Raw genomic sequence first — 20,000 nt, 5'->3', positions numbered from 1 at the left:
TACCTCTTATCTCCATATTTATTTATTTTGTGTTTTTTCGTAAATGAACGCCTTACTCGATCATACTACAGCGTCACACAAAAGCATCAAAAGTAGCAGATCCGCAAGCCCGAAACGCGGCGCGAAGCGGCGCGTTTCGGGCTTGCAGATCTGCTACTTTTGATGCTTTTGAATTTGAATCCTGAAAAGTAACAGTTTTGGACCGACAGAGACGATACACTTAGTTGACCGGAGTCCCCCCGGGACTCCCTCTACACCAAAGGTCTTTGCTGAACGTGTTTTATTTTGGCTGAATGTTGGCCCCAGAATAGGGAATAGCGCTAGGGTTCCTGTGGCTAAATGAACATGTAGCAGCGTATCCTGTCTGTATGTTATCATTATATTGCAAATATATCCGCTGCTCTTATTGAGACGTGTGTTCCTTTCATGACACACAAGTGACTAATGACAGTCTTTGTGTGTGTGTGTGTGTGTCTGTCTGTGTGTGTGTGTGTGTCTGTGTGTGAGAGAGAGAGAGAGAGAGAGAGAGAGAGAGAGAGAGAGAGAGAGAGAGAGAGAGAGAGAGAGAGAGAGAGCACTCCTTTTATGCGTTAAAGTGAAAGCAGAATGGCATAAGAGGGGGTTGTACAGTACAGTGTGTGAGAGGGAAAGTGGGCTTTTGAGACACCGTGCCACACTCTCTCTCACACACACACACACACACACACACACACACACACACACACACACACACACACACACACACACACACACACACACACACACACACACACACACACACACACACACACTGAGACCACAAACCCCTCCCCAAACGCCCGACCGATTAGGAGCAGGAACTCTAATTACTCTACAAAGAGCCTGACAGAACGGCTGACCAGAGAACCCCATCTGTGCTATATGGTCGGTCTCTGTCTCTCTCTCTCTCTCTCTCTCTCTCTCTCTCTCTCTCTCACACACACACACACACACACACACACACACACACACACACACACACACACACACACACACACACACACGGCCAGTAACAGCAAAACGGGCATGCAGGAAAAAGGACAAAACACAATAGTGTCAAGACAACTTCAATGTACGGAGGGCAGAGTGAGGTCACAAGAAATGAAAGTGAGACAATAAAGGAGGAACTGAAGGGAGGAGAGAGGAGGAGGAGAGAAGGGGGGCGGCAGGCAGGCCATAGATGACAGGTTGATACCAACCCAAACAGAGTGGGTTTAAACAGAACACAACACAACACTCTGTTGTACAACGGTCAAATAATGATCTACAAGCTCACGACATGTTGTGATGTGACACTGTACGACAGAGTATAAATCAGGCTTCTCAGATAGAACCGGATAGAACTGAATAGAACTGAATAGAACTGAATAGAACCAGATAGAACTGAATAGAACCAGTAAGAACTGAATAGAACTGGGTAGAACTAAATACAACTGAATAGAACTGAATAGAACTGAACAGAACTGAACAGAACTGAATAGAACTGAACAGTGCTGAATAGAACCAGATACAACTGGACAGAACTGAATAGAACTGGAAAGAACCAGACACAACCGGACAGAACTGGATAGAATTGAACAAAGCTGAATAGAACCAGATACAACGGGATAGAACTGAACAGAAGAGGAAAGGACAAATGGAATACAAAATAACTGTGGGGAAAGATGGGGAAACTAGAAAAAGTGCTCCTCGGAGCACAGGTCTCCGCCAGGTCAGGTACGTTATTGTGGCCTTGTGGTGGCGCTATAATAGGCCAATGTGAAAAGGGTGCCATTTCTTCGTAAGGCCTTTCACAGCAATCGGACACTGCATTCATGATTTGAGGCATTTTGTTCCAAAAATATTTTGCTAAATTAGACCTGCTGGTGGCGCTATAACAGGCCAATGTGAGATAGAGATACTAGATAGAGATACTGTATACCAATTTGCATGACGTTTGGATAAATGTGAGGAGAAGGCTTCCGCACACCCGGTTCCTCTCTAGTTGGTGCGTTGGTCACAAAAAGTATACGCACACAGCTGCTTGCTTTGTTCAGAGTTTAATAAAAAGAGCAACGTTTCGGACCCTTCGGACCTTTCTCAAGATGACGTTTGGATAAAATCTGTAGGAGTAATGTCATAAAACGGGTTTTGCACAAATCGGCCTCCTGGTGGCGCTATAACAGGCCCATGTGAAAAATGTGGGGCAGAGGTTCTGAATTGGCATCCAGGGAGTGTGTGTGCACAGTTTTGCAGCAAGCGGGCCAACGGTGCCGGAGATTAGCTGCTAACACACAGACAGGACACACGGACGGACGGGGTAAAACATACTATCTCGCCATGCCTTTCGGCCTGGCGGAGACAACAATGGATTGAGAGGACTGGATGAAGGGAAAGGTGGAGGGATGTTAGATAGAAGGCATAAAGAGGTGCCAGAGGTCTTATTACCTTGACGTCAGAGAAGAACATCTTGAGCATGTTGGAGGAGGGATAGCGTGAGTAGAAGAACATGAGCTTGGCTTTCTTCAGGTGGTTGGGTGACAGGCCCTCTTGAATCTGAACACACACACGTTAAGGACACACACCTTTATTTGTTCAGGTTTCATTGGAGAGAGCATGGAACTTGTTTATTTAGCCGAGATGAGAGAGATTATCCGGACATGTAACTTGATAGATAACATTTTTCAAATATACATGAAGGTATCTGCCCAGAATGAAAACAGATGCTTTTCAACTTAATACAACTCAGTGTGAGATTCTGGGGTCCCAGAATTTACCACCACTAGCATACCACCATTAGATACTCATGATAACAATACACATGTACCTTAAAATGTATTTAAAAGAAACAAAACTGTAGGTTTGAGGTTTGAAAGGTGGTTTTGTTTTTTGCTTTGTCATTTGTCTCTTTTTGATTGTTCAACAGTTTCAAATATTATCAATAAAGCAGAATATTATGTTTTATTGTACTGTATGTGTGTTTGTTAACGTGGGAAGCATGTTGTTGTTTGGCATGTTGCCGTGCTACTGACTGCAGGGAGGGAACAAGCTAATAAACTGATCACTTGAACCCCAGCATCCATGTTCTGGGGGAAACATTAGACAAAAATATAGGTGAGCTTGTAGATAGGCTATTTTTCACAAAGAGATTTTGTGTTGTAGACGGGAAAAATCTGTCCAAATAGAGTTGTAACTCAGGTCTGTTTTAGTAAGAATAGAGGGTTTTACATTAAGTGGTTAACAATGCAAACACATGACATGGCAGATGCACAGGCTCACAACGTGTCACGATGTGTGAAGCACTATTAGTCACAATAGGAAGTATATAGGGCTTCAGTGGTTAAAAACAATTATGGGACTACACCTGATTGACACCGATGAACAAACAGAGGCTGAAACATGCTGTTTGTAAACGACATGTAATCAGTGGCCATTCCACTGTCTGTGTCACCCAGCAAAATAGTCATTTGCCTGGCATTGGTAAGCGCAGTCACCAGGGGAGAGAGAGAGAGAGAGAGAGAGAGAGAGAGATAGAGAGAAAGAGAGAGAGAGAGAGTGTGTGTGTGTGTGTGTGTGTGTGTGTGTGTGTGTGTGTGTGTGTGTGTGTGTGTGTGTGTGTGTGTGTGTGTGTGTGTGTGTGTGTGTGTGTGTGTGTGTGTGTGTCGACAGCTGTGCCCCCACGACGCTGCCATTTCCTCAACACATTAACAGACCTTATAATCTATCACAGAGGAAGAGGCAATCAATGGAACTCCCTGCAAGGTCAATTAACAGCACGCGTGTATGTGCATTGTGCCCACGCACGCACGCACGCACACAAGCACACACACACACACACACACACACACACACACACACACACACACACACACAGGCCCCAGAGGTCATGTGACTGTGGAGAGCGACGGGAACAAGTGAAGCGAGGGATACATAGACAAAGGATGGGTCGCGGACACATTTCTATGGGTCGTGAGTATATTTTTATCTCATTTTTTTTTATTATTATAGAAAATTCTGAAGAAAAAATAATAATAAGTCTAACATATTTCTAAATTATTTCATGCATTAACAAAAGAAAACAAAGAGATTCCATTAAAAAAAATGAAAACATTTAATATACTAGTTTGGTTTCCGGGAACACATAAAATGTCTCTTTTGGTTCTCTAGCTAAAAAGTTTGGGAACTACTGATGTAGAGAAGAGAAAGATAAAGGGGGAGGAGTGGAGAGCAGAGATGATAAAGAGGAGGTGAAATCTCACATGAGAGAAAAATACTATTGTGTTTGTTTGTTTGTTCAGATTGTCTGACTTCCTCATCAAAACCAAAGAAAGCAACTAAAGACGAGAGAAATCTACATTCAAATTCAAGACATTGAATCCCTGAGATCTATTTAAGGAACATTCAAATTTTGCATTCAAAAGCATTCAAAAAAGTGCCTCAGAGAGTAAATCACAGAGTGTACACATGGAACCAGGTTCCATGTGTACACTCTCCGAGTTAAATGATAAAACAGAGTATTTTATTGTGGATAAATTACAGCCACAGTGAGGTGAGCAGCACCCACTACAACGAGAGAGAGAGAGAGAGAGAGAGAGAGAGAGAGAGAGAGAGAGAGAGAGAGAGAGAGAGAGCGAGCGACACAGAGGGAGAGAGCGACACAGAGGGAGAGAGACAGACAGACAGACAGACAGACAGACAGACACACACAGACACACAGGCAGAAAGACAGACAGACAGATAGACAGACAGGCAGGCAGACAGACAGACAGACAGACAGACAGACAGACAGACAGACAGACAGACAGACAGACAGACAGACAGACAGACAGACAGACAGATGGGTAGAAAGTAAGAGAAAGAGGGAATAGTATGATTTTCCATCCGGTCAGTCATATGATCACATGGTCACTTCAATGCACAACAACCTGCCATCCAGTTAACATTAATACCAACCTTTCGCCACCTGTGCATGTGTCTGTTTAGGTCAACTAACTTGCTGTTTCCATAGCAGAGCTGTCCATGCATTTTGTTTTACAATACACTTTGACTATTAAGTCAAGACAGGCGCTCAGACACACACACACACAAACAAACACACACACACACACACACACACACACACACACACACACACACACACACACACACACACACACACACACACACACACACACACACACACACACACACACACACACACACACACACACACACAGAGAGAGAGAGAAGCACCTTACTCAAAGTCAACAAGAGAATGGTGTCATAGTGAATAAATCATGTGTGTGTGTGCCGGTACTGAGGTAATAGTAGCTAAATGAAGCACATAAATAAACAAAATGCAAAATGTGCTTTTTGCTCCTCTACTGCGTTTGTGTATGTGAGTGTGTCTCTTGCTCAGGGCACAGCGTACCTCTTGTAACTTGACCTCGCTGCCAGGTGTGTGTGTGAGGCGGGAGAGAGAGAGAGAGAGAGAAAGAGAGAGAGAGAGAGAGGGAGAGAGAGGAAGCGAAGGGGTAGCGAAGGGGTAAATCCATAAATGAATGCAGGACATCTGCTCAGTACCATAGAGGATTAAAAATACCCAGGCCTATCTCTGTGTGTGTGTGTGTGTGTGTGTGTGTGTGTGTGTGTGTGTGTGTGTGTGTGTGTGTGTGTGTGTGTGTGTCTGTGTGTGTGTGTGTGTGTGTGTGTGTGTGTGTGTGTGTGTGTGTGTGTGTGTGTGTGTGTGTGTGTGTGTGTGTGTGTGATTCTGTGCACAATGCAAAGCACCTTAACCTAACTGCGTGTCTTAGAGCTTACACGCTCCTGACCACTTCTCGTCTGAAGCATGCAAATACTGCAAATGACACAAGACTGGATAGAAACATAGCTAGCTGGACAGATAGATAGACAGATAGATGGATGGATAGCTGGATAGAGCGATGGATAGACCTGATTTGAAACCATTTGAATACATATCGAAATTGATTCAAAACATTGGTCATTTGCAAACAGAGAGTCAAGGAAAGGGATTTTGTCAAATGACTTGTACTTGTGCAAATAAATGCACGCACGCACGCACGCACGCACGCACGCACGCACGCACGCACGCACGCACGCACGCACGCACGCACGCACGCACGCACGCACACACACACACACACACACACACACACACACACACACACACACTCTCTCTCTCTCTCTCTCTCTCTCTCTCTCCCCTCTCTCTCTCTCTCTCTCTCTCTCTCTCTCTCTCTCTCTCTCTCTCTCTCTCTCTCTCTCTCTCTCTTTCTCCCTCTCTCCACTGCACACCCATTCATGTCTGCACACCCACACAAACACAGTGCTACTTTAAGATCAAACCAATAGTCTATTTTATAATATATTTTATAATAAACTCTCTTCAAGAATGTGGAGCCTAAGCCGTATAAAATAAAATGAAATTACAAATTATAACTGTACAACATTCAAAGTAAAAGTATATATCTTTGCTGTCGGCTGGAAACCTTTTTGTTATTATCTAAAAAACCTTTAAAATGAGAGAAAATACAGAAAAATCAACAAGTTCATAACGATTCACATCGGCTATTTTCACTCCTTATGTGACACTCTTGCATGATAGCATGGCATAGGTAAGTATGGCATTAATCTGCAAAAAACAACAATGGAGGTAAGATGTGTCTGCCTGACAGCAACGATATATTAAAAGTATATATTTCACCGAAGTATAAATCTAACCCCATTTCCATTTTTAACCGGATGAAAATATTGGATGATAGCCGGATGATAAACGTATAGCGTTAACCGCTTACTGTGAACATCTATATTCTTTGATGTAATGTTGAATGTTTTCAGTCCAAAATAGGGACACCAGGTTGAAAGTGGCTAAAAAAGAGATTGTTTTATTTACTTATGCATAAATGTGAGAGAAATATTGGGCTGTATCTAAAGGACCCTTCCTTTAGATACAGAGCATAATGATTGCTCATTAGTATGTGATCATGTTCAGAATAAAGCTTCTTTCTAGTTGAGTGGAGGCCTACATCTAAACAGTGTCTCTTTGATGGAGTCACGCTGGTCAGAGGGACCCTGCACCTGCAAGGAGCCTCCATTCTCCATGTTCAAAGTCTTATTTCTCTTTCTGCTTTGTTCTTCAAAGATCTGCTATGCATGTGTGTGTGTGTATCTGGCGTGTGCATGTCTGGCGCGTGCATGTGTTTGATGACCGGTGGAAGCCGTCTTCATATGAATGTTTGCGGATGTAAAAAATAAACAACTACCTGAAAACACCTGTCCACACAGCATGTACTGTATGTGTGTGTACGTGTGTGTATGTGTAAAAGGAACCAGAACACACACAGCTGCCAAGCAACTAAGAGCTCACACTGACAAATGAAAGAGAGAGTGAAAAAGAAAGAAAGAAAGAAAGAAAGAAAGAAAGAAAGAAAGAAAGAAAGAAAGAAAGAAAGAGTGAGAGTTACAGATAGCGGTAGAGATATATAGAGGGATAGAGAGAGATAGAGAGTGTGAGAGAATTAGAGAGAGAGGCTCTTAACAACTAACAATAACGTAAAAGGGAAGTCAATATGAATATTTAGGCTAGCACAGTTCACACTTCCCTTTCTCAGACACACACACACACGCACACGCACACGCACGCACACACAACACACACACACACACACACACACACACACACACACACACACACACACACACACACACACACACACACACACACGTGTGTATGTGTGTGTGTGTGTGTGTGTTTAAAAAACTCCCGTCAATAAGGCTGAGCATTCACCTGCTTCTCTCCCATGCTCTTTGAAAGTTGATTAGCTTTGAGCTCCTATTTACAAGGTTTTCTTTCTCTCTGTCTCTCTCACACACACACACACACACACACACACACACACACACACACACACACACACACACACACACACACACACACACACGTGCACGCACACACAAATATGATTTGCTTTGAGCATTTATGTACAAAGTGTTTGCGATGAAAGAGGGCCTAACAGCAATGTCTCAGAGCAAGTGGGAACAGAGAAGTCGCTGGATGTGTGTGTGTGTGTGCGTATGTATGTGTGTGGTGTGGTTGTACGTCTGTGTGTGCGCGTGCATATCGCTCCTGCTCGTGAGTGTGTGTGTATGTGCCTGTGTGTGTATGTGCCTGTGTGTGTGAGTGCTTGCCAGCCTCTCAGCACCTCTGAGCACCACTCCCCACACCGCACGGACTTAAAAGGGCTTGAGAGAGCAGCGTGCGACCCGTTTAATCTTCCCCCTCTTGCAAGACCCGGCGCACCCCTTTATAATCTCCCCACCCAGCGGGGAAACACAAGGGTCTAGAGCAGGAACCAATTAATACGGATTAATTGATATATATTATATATCTTTTTTAGTTAAATTAACATCTGTACAGAGATTTCCCTTCCCCCTGTCACACACAACATTGACCTTTCACCCCCCCCCCCCCCCCCCAAGGGAACTTTGGCAATTACAGAAAAGACACTAGTATAGAGCCCTGAGGGACTCCTGTCAACCGATTTAAGGGGTTAAAGGATACCGTGCTGCCTGAGTAAGGCGATATGTCTGCCATGTCCTGCAGGTCCCCGCACTCTGACTTGATGAGGGCCAGGGAGAGGCCCTCGGGCCCCCCTGGGCCGTGCTGGCTGGGCGAGCTCTGCCTGTGGTGGTGGTGATGCGGGTGGTGGTGGTGAGGGTGGTGGTGATGGTGGTGGCCGCTGCCGAGTTGGCCCCCCGCCAGGGCGGCGGCCATTTTGGTCCTCAGGCTGACCGTCTCGCGCGTCATGTCCATGGAGTCCGGGGAGGTGGAGGGGCGGGAGTGGTGATGGTGGGGGTGGTGGTCCTTGCCGGGGTACCCTGCGCCTCCACCCCCCGCAGCGTGGGAGCCCAGCGGGGGTCCCTGGAAGGGGTAGCCCATGAGCGGCAGAGGGGGGAACGGGTGACGGAACGACGGCGAGCCGAACCCCAGCGAGGCGGAGAGCGCAGAGGGGTGGAGGGACGGGTGGTGGTGGTGATGGTGGTGGGGCATGGAGGCGTTAATGGCACTTTCGCCTCCTCCTCCTCCTGTGGAGGCGCTCTTGCGCACCACCAGGGGCAGCGCCTCCGTCTGGTCGGCGGGCGCGGCGGCGGGGACGAACGAGTCCAGCGGGCCGCCGGGCGCCATGACGTCACCGAAGCAGTGCAGCCTCTGGTTGGAGGAGAGGTAGCTGGGGGCGGGGCTCGCCCCATCGTCACCACCGCCTCCGCCGTTCAGGCCGAGCGCCAGCGCCACCACGGACGCTCCGGCCCCGAAGCGGGGGTCCGGGGTCAGCGGGGGCAGGGGCACGAAGGGCGGCGGGCAGGAGGAAGAAGAGTTGGAGGAAGAGGAGGGTGGAGCGGCGGTGAGGGCGCCTCCTCCTCCTCCTCCTGCTGCTGCTGCTGCAGCCAGGCGGGCGTGGTGGTGGAGGAGGAGAGGATGGTGGTGGGGGGGGTGATGGAGGAGACCCACCGGCTGCCGTGGAGAGGAGAAGCCCTTCACCACCGTGTCCACCACCTGCGACACGGCGCAGTTCAGCTCCTGCTTCAACGTCTCCGCCAGCTGCCTCCCTCCTCCTCCTCCTCCTCCGCTCCTCTTCATCCTCCCGTCCTCATCGTCACCCCGTCCGTCCTCCTCTTCCTCTCCGTCCTCCATGTCCCCGTCCATCAGGGCCTGTTCTCTCAGCAGGGCCCGGGCCCGGTCCAGGAACAGACCTGGGTCCGACATGTCCGAGAGGTCGTCGTCGCGGCGCCGACGACGTCGGTGGTTTTCGTGGCGCCGGCGCCCGAGATCGAGCCCCGCCGCCGCGCCTCCTCCGTCCTCCAGGCCGTCGGAGCGGACGCTGTCCTCCGACAGGTTGCCGTCGTCCTCCCTCTCCCCGCCTCTTCCTCGCGTCCGGTCCACCTCGCCGTTCCCTCTCTCCTCTTCGTCTTCCTCCTCTTCCGTCTCCGAGTCGTAGATCTGGTAGAATTTCTCCTGGAGCTGACGGAGCTGCTTCTGAACGAAGGAAAGAGAGGGAGAGGGAGAGAGAGAATGAGATCCTTCACAACCCCACATTAAATGCTGTTTTGTCGCTCTTCTTTTCTGCTCTTCTCTTTGAGACAAAGAGAGAGTGACAGATAGATTAGATATAGACAGAGAGAGAGTAACGGTACGTTTTAACAGCGGGCGACTCTCGGGCGATGCCGGGCGACATCGTCCAAAAGATAAAGAAAATCCATCTTTCATCGCCCCCCCCGCCCACTTCGCCCGATCGCCGGCTCTCATAGACTTTCTTTATCTTTTGGACGATGTCGCCCACGATCGCCCGAGAGTCGCCCGCTGTGAAAACGCACCGTTAGTCAATCAAACAGACAGACAGAGAAAAAGAGAGACAGACAGACACAGAAAAAGAGAGACAGACAGACAGAGAAAAAGACAGACAGACAGACAGACAGACAGACAGACAGACAGACAGACAGACAGACAGACAGACAGAGGGAGAGAGCATTACAGAAGCAGGCTTATGACCCAAAGGGTTGCTGGTTTGAATCCATGTGTTATAGAGCGTCGCAGTTCCCGCCCACTTCCTGGTGCAGGAAGTAAATACTCAATGCATTTTTCCCATTGACTTTTACAAAGATATTTATATAAATTGATTTAAGCCTAGAATCAAGCTATCCAGGATCCTGGTGAATCATGACCATAAAACGTTTGATTCTGTGAAAAAACTTTTTTGAAAACGGCAAAACAAAGGGTATTTATTAAATATAGTATATCATATCATTAAATATAAAATTTTAAAAAATCACAGAAAAAAAGGTTTTATGGTCATGATTCACCAGGATCCTGGATGGCTTGATTCTAGGCTTAAATTGATTGATATAAATATTTTTGGAAAAGTCAATGGGAAAAATGCATCGAGTATTTACTTCCGGCACCAGGAAGTGGCGGAACTGCGATGCTCTATACTGTTCTCCAACATGCATTAACACCTCTGTGGTGCAACCAAACAAAGCCCCTCCTTCACTCTGACTGCAAACATAACATTTTTTGCTAACTTTTTCACTCGACACAAGCCACATACTCTGAGCCGGCTCTCAACCTGTGGGCCGGAGCTCACTGGTGGGCCGTGAAGATGCTGCAAGTGGGCCCCCAAATAATTGCCAAAACACTAAGATTTTAATGATAATATCATTTTAAATGAATTAATAATTGCATTTAAAATAAGTAATGTTTAAAAAAGAATTCAAGGTATTTTGTCTTTAAAATCTAGAAAATTGGTTTTCATTGAGATACGGATAAATAGGAACATAAAAGTATGTTAGTTCCATTGATCCAAGCCGGAACCCAATCAATTGATTGATCATTCAAATGCTCTGAAAAAATGCACGTTCAAGTGGGCCCTGATCCAAAAAAAGGTTGAGAACCATTGCTCTATAAGCCACGCCAAAGCGCGTCCAGAATTGCACCTCTAAGTGGAGTGCCGCTTAGCAGCGCGAACCAGCCTGGAAGGGCGAGCGACTGACCTGCATGTCCTCCAGCTGCAGTTTGAGCTGCCGCCTCTCCTCCTGCCGCTGCTCCTGGCGCGAACACACAAGCTGGGTGAAGCTGTGCTGCTGCTGGGGCAAACGTTGCTTGCGCTTGTTCTCCCGGCACAGCTCTCCGACGACCCCCGGCCCGCCTCCGCGAGACCCCGGAGAGCCCAGGAGGGACAGGGGCAAGTGGTTGGCGTTGTCGCCACGCTGGTGCTGCGGTCGCGGGAGGTGGTTGTTGGTGTCGTTGTTGTTGTTGCCACTGTTCTCCTGCGGGCCTAGCTCGCCGCCGGCCCCGGGCCGCACCAGCGGCGAGTGGCTCATGCCCCGGATGATGTTCTCCACTCGCGCACGCTTGGCACGCAGGTGCTCGTCCGACAGCCGCTCCGGGTCGAAGGCGGCGGACAGGGAGGAGAGGGACGCCGCGGGGCCCGGGGCGGGGGGAGGAGGGGGAAGCAGGGGAGGAAGGGCCGTTTGGGAGGAGGCGGACGAGGAAGAGGAGTGAGGGGCCGGTTGGGGGCGTCCAAAAGACGAGGAGGAGGAGGAGTTGGGAGGAAGGTGAGGCGCCGGGGAGAGGCAGTCTGAGGGGCTGTCGCGGTCGCGGGACGACGCGTTGCTGCAGGCGTCGTCAGCATGCGTCTCAGAGCCGCCGCTGGACAGACCCCCACCCCCCTGGGAGAGAGAGAGAGAGAGAGACAGAGAGAGAGAGGGAGAGAGAGAGAGAGAGAGAGAGAGATTAGACAATGGATGTGTTGGGATGGACGGATGGACGGACAGATAGAGTGTTAATTTAACTTGGTTTACCGTGTACTGGGACGGATGTCTGAATGAACAAATATGTGAATGAATGAAAGGATAATGCAGCAGAAGAATAATTCAAAAAGTTAGTTATGTTAGTGTCTTTATGAGTGTGCACGTGTGTGTGTGTGTGTGTGTGTGTGTGTGTGCGTGCGTGCGTGCGTGCGTACGTACGTGTGTGTGTGCGTGTGTGCGTGTGTGTGTGTGCGCTCACGCACCTGGAATCCCATGTCACTGCCTCCGTTCTTGCCCATATTGTTTTTCAGCAGCTGTGAGATGATGGTAGCTCCGGGGAACGCCATCATGGCGTCCTCGTACGTGTTGGCCCTCTTCAGCAGCTTCCTCAGCACGTTGGACTTCTCGCCGTCGCCGTTGGCCACGCCGTGGCCCCCGTGGCCGACCAGCGGGCAGTCCCCGTCCTGGTCGGGGCCGTGCGATTGGTTCATGACGTGGAGCAGGGTCTCTCTGGCGCGGGCGAATATGGCGCTGCCCCCCGTGGTCCTCTTCACCCCGATGTCAACGCGCCGGCGCTTGGTCTGTCTGGTTAGGAGCGCGGCGCTGTCATGATCAGGCATCACGCAGGGCAGCTAAAGGCTCATGACGCAGGGTGGTGGTGGTGCCTCCAAGACGAATACACAGGTAGAGAGGTGCACTCTGGATACCTGGTCGAGGGCAAAGCACAATATGACATGATGACCCATAATATGGCCCTGGATTGACATTTTCCCATAATCAGATGAGGAGTTTAATATCAAAAATAAATTACGCAATTTAAATAAAAATTTGTCTTTTTTTATAACTATATTTTCTCAAGATGCAATCATTCTGTTTATCATGTCTATTTTAGACATATTTAATGCAAACTTTTGAACCTTTTTTTCCTCCCTTTCCAAAAGCATTGCATCATGAAAAAGACCAGTACTTACTGTATGTCATTTAATGTTTGCAAAGTCATAAACGGCTGACCCCTTCAGTGCCATGCCGTAAAAACACCAAATCACACAAACCTAAAACTAAAAAATGACATTACACAAGAAATAATGCTGACTCTATCAGAACTTAGTACAGCGTTTAAACGCTGTAAACAAAACAAGAAACTTTTAAGCTCCAATATGTATCTGTTAAGAGCAACGGGTGAGCACTTTCATTATCATAAAATGCTCACAAAGCAAAACAAGACAGAAAATAAAAACAGACAGACTTGACAATGAGTTTCCTGACCCGAAAGGCTATGGTGGCATGGGAAGCTCCGCGAGCGAACAAATAGACTGCCGGTAATAGTTCAAGAAGATATTCCCACAGAGAAGTAACACCTGCTCTCAATAACCAAAATAAATTTCCCATTTCCTCCCAGTCCCCTGAGACGTAACCTCCATTACAGCGTCTTGTGAGGCGCCATCAAGAATCGACTTGTTTGTCAAAAGCAGGTGTAGAGGTAGTGCTGTGTTTATCATTTTTTTGTTATTGTCTTTTTCTTGCACTAACCTGTTTGTGTTTGTGGCAAGCTTTAACCAGGCTGTGTACTGCTGTGGAAATTGTGCTTATACTAATGAAGCTGATGAGAACTAGTGGTAAATTCACTGCATTTGTGTACATATACATGTAAGTCCAAGAATTGTTAGCTCTGCTGGTTTTGATCGAGAACATTATTCCATTATCAGTGCTAAGTTTAGACTTTGATATCGGGGAGGGTTTTTCGTCATCGAGTTCAACCAGGGCCAGTGGTGTAGGAGTGTGTGTGCAAGCAATCCTTGCACATCTGTGATTTCATGTCAGAGTCGCAGAGGTTGTTTTTTCCTCCGCATATAGTCGAATGTCCGGCAGCACAAGTACGGCAAGCGCAGAAGGACAATCACAGCAGTTGAGTGCTGGTAAATCAAAGGATTGGGTTCTAATTCCATTTCAGGGCATTTAATAGGGATTTGAGCCTGATGGCAGCTAGCTCCTCCGCAGATCAGGGGTGAGGCATCATGCATGAGGCAGATTATTTTTGCCTGAACATGCCTTCTTTACAAACTCAAAGATCAAAATATGTGGAATATTGACAATTTAAACACATTTTAGCTTACCAATGCACCAAACACAAATATCAATCCTTTCATATCTCATTGACAGCCAGATGGACAGACAGACAGACACCATAAAAACAAAGTGAAAATAATATCTGTATCCTACCATCAACAAACAAGCTTGTATGCGCGCGCACACACACACACACACACACACACACACACACACACACACACACACACACACACACACACACACACACACACACACACACACACACGCCTAAGGCACAGGCTGAATTTTCCATGTCATGTTTGCATCTGTTTTGCAACTGATTTTCAGAGTTAGGACTATAGGAAAATGAATTTCACAAATTAACACAGCTTTCAACAACAGTTTATCGGTACAGAGGAGAGTCAAGTTGCAATATAATTCTGATGTGAAAATCTGTCTGAAATGGAGAGAACATGCACATGAAATTGACCGTTTAAACCCTATTCTTAAGAGGCGTTGATAGACAAAAAAAGAGTGACAAAAGGAGACAAAATAGTCATGCAAAAAAATTGCACCCTACTAACTACTCATACTGTAGCTCCCTGTCTGTAATTTGGATGAAACAATATTTTTTTTACTTTACATTTTAACAAATACAACTGCTGCATTCGAATCCATTTCCTCAGATGCTTTGGAATGTAACCATGCTCTACTTACTGCATGCACAAACTCTTGCGTGCGCATGCACACACGCACACACGCACACGCACACGCACACACACACACACACACACACACACACACACACACACACACACACACACACACACACACACACACACGGGTAGAGACCAAGACGAGCGGTAAGAGAGAGAGAAACTGAACAAGGAAAACTTAATGATATACGCTTTTGAAGTAAAAATGTTAACAATAATTTGATAAGCGCAGGCCAATGCTCCGTGAAGCCAATACAAGGGTTTTGTTACAACTGTTATTGTTACACTAATGGGTCAATTTTACACTGTGGCTTAATTTAATATATGAAATTAATGCAGATTTTTCCTGAGTACATATCGAATGTTTCAGACTGCCAGGCAGTCAGATAATCACCACAATCAAACGTTTTGCAAAGCCCTTCCATCCACGCACACGCGCACACACAACACACACACACACACACACACACACACACACACACACACACACACACACACACACACACACACACACACACACACACACACACACACACACACACACACAGTACCCAGCCATGACCCAGTTCCACACACACACACACACACACACACACACACACACACACACACACACACACACACACACACACACACACACACACACACACACACACACACACACACACACACACACACACACACACACACACACACACACACACACACACACACACACACACACACACACACACACACAGAGGTGGACAAAGACAGAAACCGTGAGACAGAGCAAGAGGGAGCATGACAAATGGAGAGAGAGGGGGAGAGGATGAGCGAACAATGTAATAATAATGACCGAGAGGATCCAAAGTACTTGCAAACAAAATAATGTTTGCTTGAGTCTGGATTCAAATTCAGGAAAAAAAAGACTCTAAATCAAACATTTATCAAGTATATAGCCTCCGCCACATGATCTCAATTGTGTCCTCTGTTAATAAAAAAAGAACAGGACCATAAAGATATTCAGACATTAGGTGGTTTAACACCTGTTATGATGTCCCCCTTGTACTTGACAGTAAATGAGTGTTATCTTATTTTACAAAGGTGGAAACCCCCCATAAGACTGACCGGAAAACAACACTGTAACAACAACACTTCTGCACACATATGGACAGAGAGACGTGTGTGTGTGTGTGTGTGTGTGTGTGTGTGTGTGTGTGTGTGTGTGTGTGTGTGTGTGTGTGTGTGTGTGTGTGTGTGTGTGTGTGTGTGTGTGTGTGTGTGTGTGTGTGTGTGTGTGTGTGCGTGCGTGCGTGCGGAGGGTCTTTTTTGTCCTTTTCTTTTTTACTGATGCAACAAAGATGAAAAGGATATCTGTGAACAAGGTATACGCTAATAACTTTGAGAAGCATAAAAAGGAGATGTGAGGAATGTCCGTGGTTAACAAGATAGTTAAAAGCCGTTGGTGGCCCTTCAGTAAGAATAAGAATAAATCTTGCAGATTGGGAAGCGAAATAGGAAGTGGTGCGGGAATGGTTTCACAAATGTTACGTTACGGTCCATTTTCCAGTAAAACATGAATATACTGGACATGAATGAATGCCACGGCGGCGACGGCGCAAGATAAGACCAGTCAATGACTCATTATTCTAGGAAAAGGAGAAAGACCTGTGACTCAATAATATTCTAAGAAAAAGTGTGCCAAGGTATTGCTAAATGCGTGGAACAGCTCCTATAGTAGCCCCTCGCGTTTACACACACCAGACACCACGAAGATTTTTTAAAATTCTAACTGCACCTGCCGTTGTGCCGATCGACTCGGTAAAAACTGATTTGGCTATTTATTTTATACATGAATATATGGTAACCTGAAGAATCGCCCCAAAACACGCTCGCCTCAGACTTTTTTCGCGGACCGCTCGTCCCCAGCGGTACTTGTATTTGTTTTTACTGAGGATAAGGTTAGAAATAAGTTTAGTTAGGGTTAGGCATAGTTTTACTGAGGTTAAGTTCAGGAATAAGGTTAGGTTTAGGCATCGTTTTACTGAGGTTGCGTTTAGGAAATAAGGTTAGGTTTAGGCATAGTTTTACTGAGGTTACTTTTAGGAATAAGGTTAGGTTTGCGTCAAACCAGGGCAGGTGGCGACCGTTCCGAGGTCGCCGGATTTGCCCCGGGGCGACTGTGTTTTGGTGCGAGCGTTTTGATATTCAAAAATATAGCCTACAAAAGTAGAAACTTAGTTTTCATATCATCCAACAAGTAGGCTATAGATAGAGGCTATAGTGGCGACGGCAGCTCCAATAGCCTACAAGAGAACGGGTAGTCGGGAACAATCCGGTCTCTTGAGTAGAGAGTGTCAATGGGAGTAAAACGGACACAAATGTAGACACATCTCAATATGACAAATTAATCAGTTACCCAAAAATAAAGAAAAAGGACGGGACACACAAAAAACATTAAAAAAAACACCAAGAGAGCTTTAAAAATTTCATAAAGGAACAGCAAATGATAACTTGAATACAAACATTAAACAGATAAAAGGAAAACTAAAGAAGGCTAAAATAGGCAAGCGATTAACGGGTCTCTGTAATATAGAGACCCGTTAATCGCTCCATTACGTGCAGCCTATTCTTCTTTAGCTTTCCTTTTATCTGTTAATGTCTGTAGTCAAGTTATCATTGGTCTATCTATATCATAGGCTGTCAGCCTACACTTCACGTGCAGCGCGTTTTGCCCTCACACATACGCGGCCGAGAACAGAGCAGTTCACAACTCCAGCAAAAAGTCACAGAACAGACCAGAGAAGAATCGATCTTAACACTGAACTCGACTCAAAGATGCATTAAACTACAATGAAACACTGTACCGTGTGTCTAAGATGTAACAGTGAGCCTGGATCTGCTCGGTTTGCACATATTGTAATATAATAGCCAGGCTATACGGTGCGCTCGGATCGGACACACACAGTAAAACAAAAAGATGATCATAATGATTAATAATAATAGCCAGGTAATAATAATAAAGCAGTGTGGTACTTACGTTGTGAAACAACAATAGGAGCGTCTTCCCGAGTCCGACTGTAAGAAGAGAAACTCCAAGAACACGAAAGAGAGAGAGACGGAGGGAGGGAGGGAGGGAGAGAGAGAGAGAGAGAGAGAGAGAGAGAGAGAGAGAGAGAGAGAGAGAGAGAGAGAGAGAGAGAGAGAGAGAGAGCGAGCGAGCTCCGCACTCTTCAGATCAATGCCGTAATTTTCTATGGCAACGTGGAGATAGAACGCGTGCGTGTGCATAAGAGCGCGCGCGCGCGCGCGTGTGTGTGTGTGTATGTGAGAGAGAGATGAACAAACAGAGAGAGAGCGCTACTGAATGAGATGAGGGAGAGAGAGAGAGAGAGGGGGAGAGAGAGCGAGAGAGAGAGAGAGAGAGAGAGAGAGAGAGAGAGAGAGAGAGAGAGAGAGAGCGAGAGCGAGAGCGAGAGAGAGAGAGAGAGAGAGAGAGAGAGAGAGAGAGAGAGAGAGAGCGAGCGATACTGAATGAGATGAGGGAGAGAGAGATCGGGGGGACTCGGTCCGTGCGCGCGCTCTCGTGCGTGCACCACTCTCCACTTGGAGCGGCCAGCAGTAGCCTACAGTGTCACGGTGCAGCCAGTATCTACAGTATACAGATGATACAGTACTGTGTGTGCGTCTCTCTCTCTCTCCTCTCAACGCACTGAGAGGCAGCGGACTCTACCAGACCCACCGCCACAAGAAGAAACTATACCACTTAAAGACGCGCCGTGAAGGATGCGATGAAGACGTCATCATCATCATCATCACCCCGGAGGAGTGACGTAACGGACCGCACCTGACCAATAAAAGGAGGAGAGGACCGCGGGGGATGGTGGTGATTTTTTTTCTTTCTTTTTTTTAAGGAGCACAAAACGAAACGTCGCACCTTCAGGCACGGAAGGAGACACTCTCTCTCTCTCTCTCTCTCTCTCTCTCTCTCTATAGAGAGAGAGAGAGAGAGAGAGAGAGAGAGAGAGAGAGAGAGAGAAAGGGAGAGAGAGGTGGACAGACTTTGTGGCAGATAGGCTAAATGGAGAGTTGTAAAGTTTAATTTACAAGGATTAAGGAATTTCTACACCTGACAGGTGCTGTGGGCTGTTAATTTGCCACATTACTATCTAATATAAAGGCTTATCAACATCATTTGCCATTGTTCAGAAATGATTAGGCTATTGTTTTTTTTTTGTTTTGTTTTTTTAAAGACATAGGCCTACAGTAGACCTCTCTGAGATTACGATATTATGACATTTTTCTACGTCAATTCAAGCGCAAACAGCATGTAGATTAGCTATTAAACTGTTGATTCATATAATAATTAGTGATGTAGGGGAATTATTATTCGTGTTGAAATATAACTGTGTTTTTGACGTTTAAGAAGTTGTAATTGCCAGTGCGCAACGTGCGTAATGGAAAACGATTGCGCGTATCCCGTAGATAGACGCACGTCTATTAACCTGCGCATTCTGGGGGGGACATTCACCAAAAATAGCTGATCTACAAGCTCACTTGTGAGCTTGTAGATCAGCTATTCTTTTGGCAAAGACATTTGATAGACGGAAAAAAGCGGTCCATATAGCCTACAGAGTCAACTCAGGTCCAGTTTACAGTAAGTAGAGGGTTTAAGCCATTGGTTCTAAAAGTGGGGTCCGGAGACCCCCAGGGGTCCTTGGAAGGTTACATGGGGGTCCCCAGATAAATTAGTTAATGTAGCGTCACAGTCATTTAACCACTTTAACCATATTATGTTATACTTTGGCTATACAAGATATACGAGCTTGTAGATCTTTTTTGAAAAATCCCTGGCACAAAATATTTTTGAGACGGGGGTCCGTAGGCAAATACATATCATTTTGCTCTGATGAAGGCTAATAGCAGAAACGCGTAAGCGATCGTTTATTGGTG

The 20,000-nt window shown here is 46.4% G+C and overlaps 1 protein-coding gene across 1 annotated transcript in view; it reads right to left on the bottom strand.

Annotated features, from left to right (window-relative positions):
- Window positions 1-18,183, bottom strand: part of LOC311040863 (prospero homeobox protein 1-like) — a 50,475-nt gene extending 32,292 nt beyond the window's left edge. Inside the window, exons 1-5 of the mRNA XM_084051233.1 lie at window positions 18,088-18,183; window positions 12,564-13,007; window positions 11,542-12,219; window positions 8,558-10,030; window positions 2,446-2,553 (exon numbers count right to left, since the gene is read on the bottom strand). Coding sequence (XP_083907359.1) covers window positions 2,446-2,553; window positions 8,558-10,030; window positions 11,542-12,219; window positions 12,564-12,920 — 2,616 coding nt within the window. The 5' untranslated portion in view covers window positions 12,921-13,007; window positions 18,088-18,183. The remainder of the gene's footprint in view (window positions 1-2,445; window positions 2,554-8,557; window positions 10,031-11,541; window positions 12,220-12,563; window positions 13,008-18,087) is intronic.
- Between the last annotated feature and the right edge of the window lie 1,817 nt (window positions 18,184-20,000).

This window comes from Gymnoscopelus microlampas, assembly GCF_963454915.1.
Source record: "Gymnoscopelus microlampas genome assembly, chromosome: 24".
Taxonomy (NCBI): domain Eukaryota; kingdom Metazoa; phylum Chordata; class Actinopteri; order Myctophiformes; family Myctophidae; genus Gymnoscopelus; species Gymnoscopelus microlampas.
This window is presented reverse-complemented; position numbering and strand designations above follow the sequence as displayed.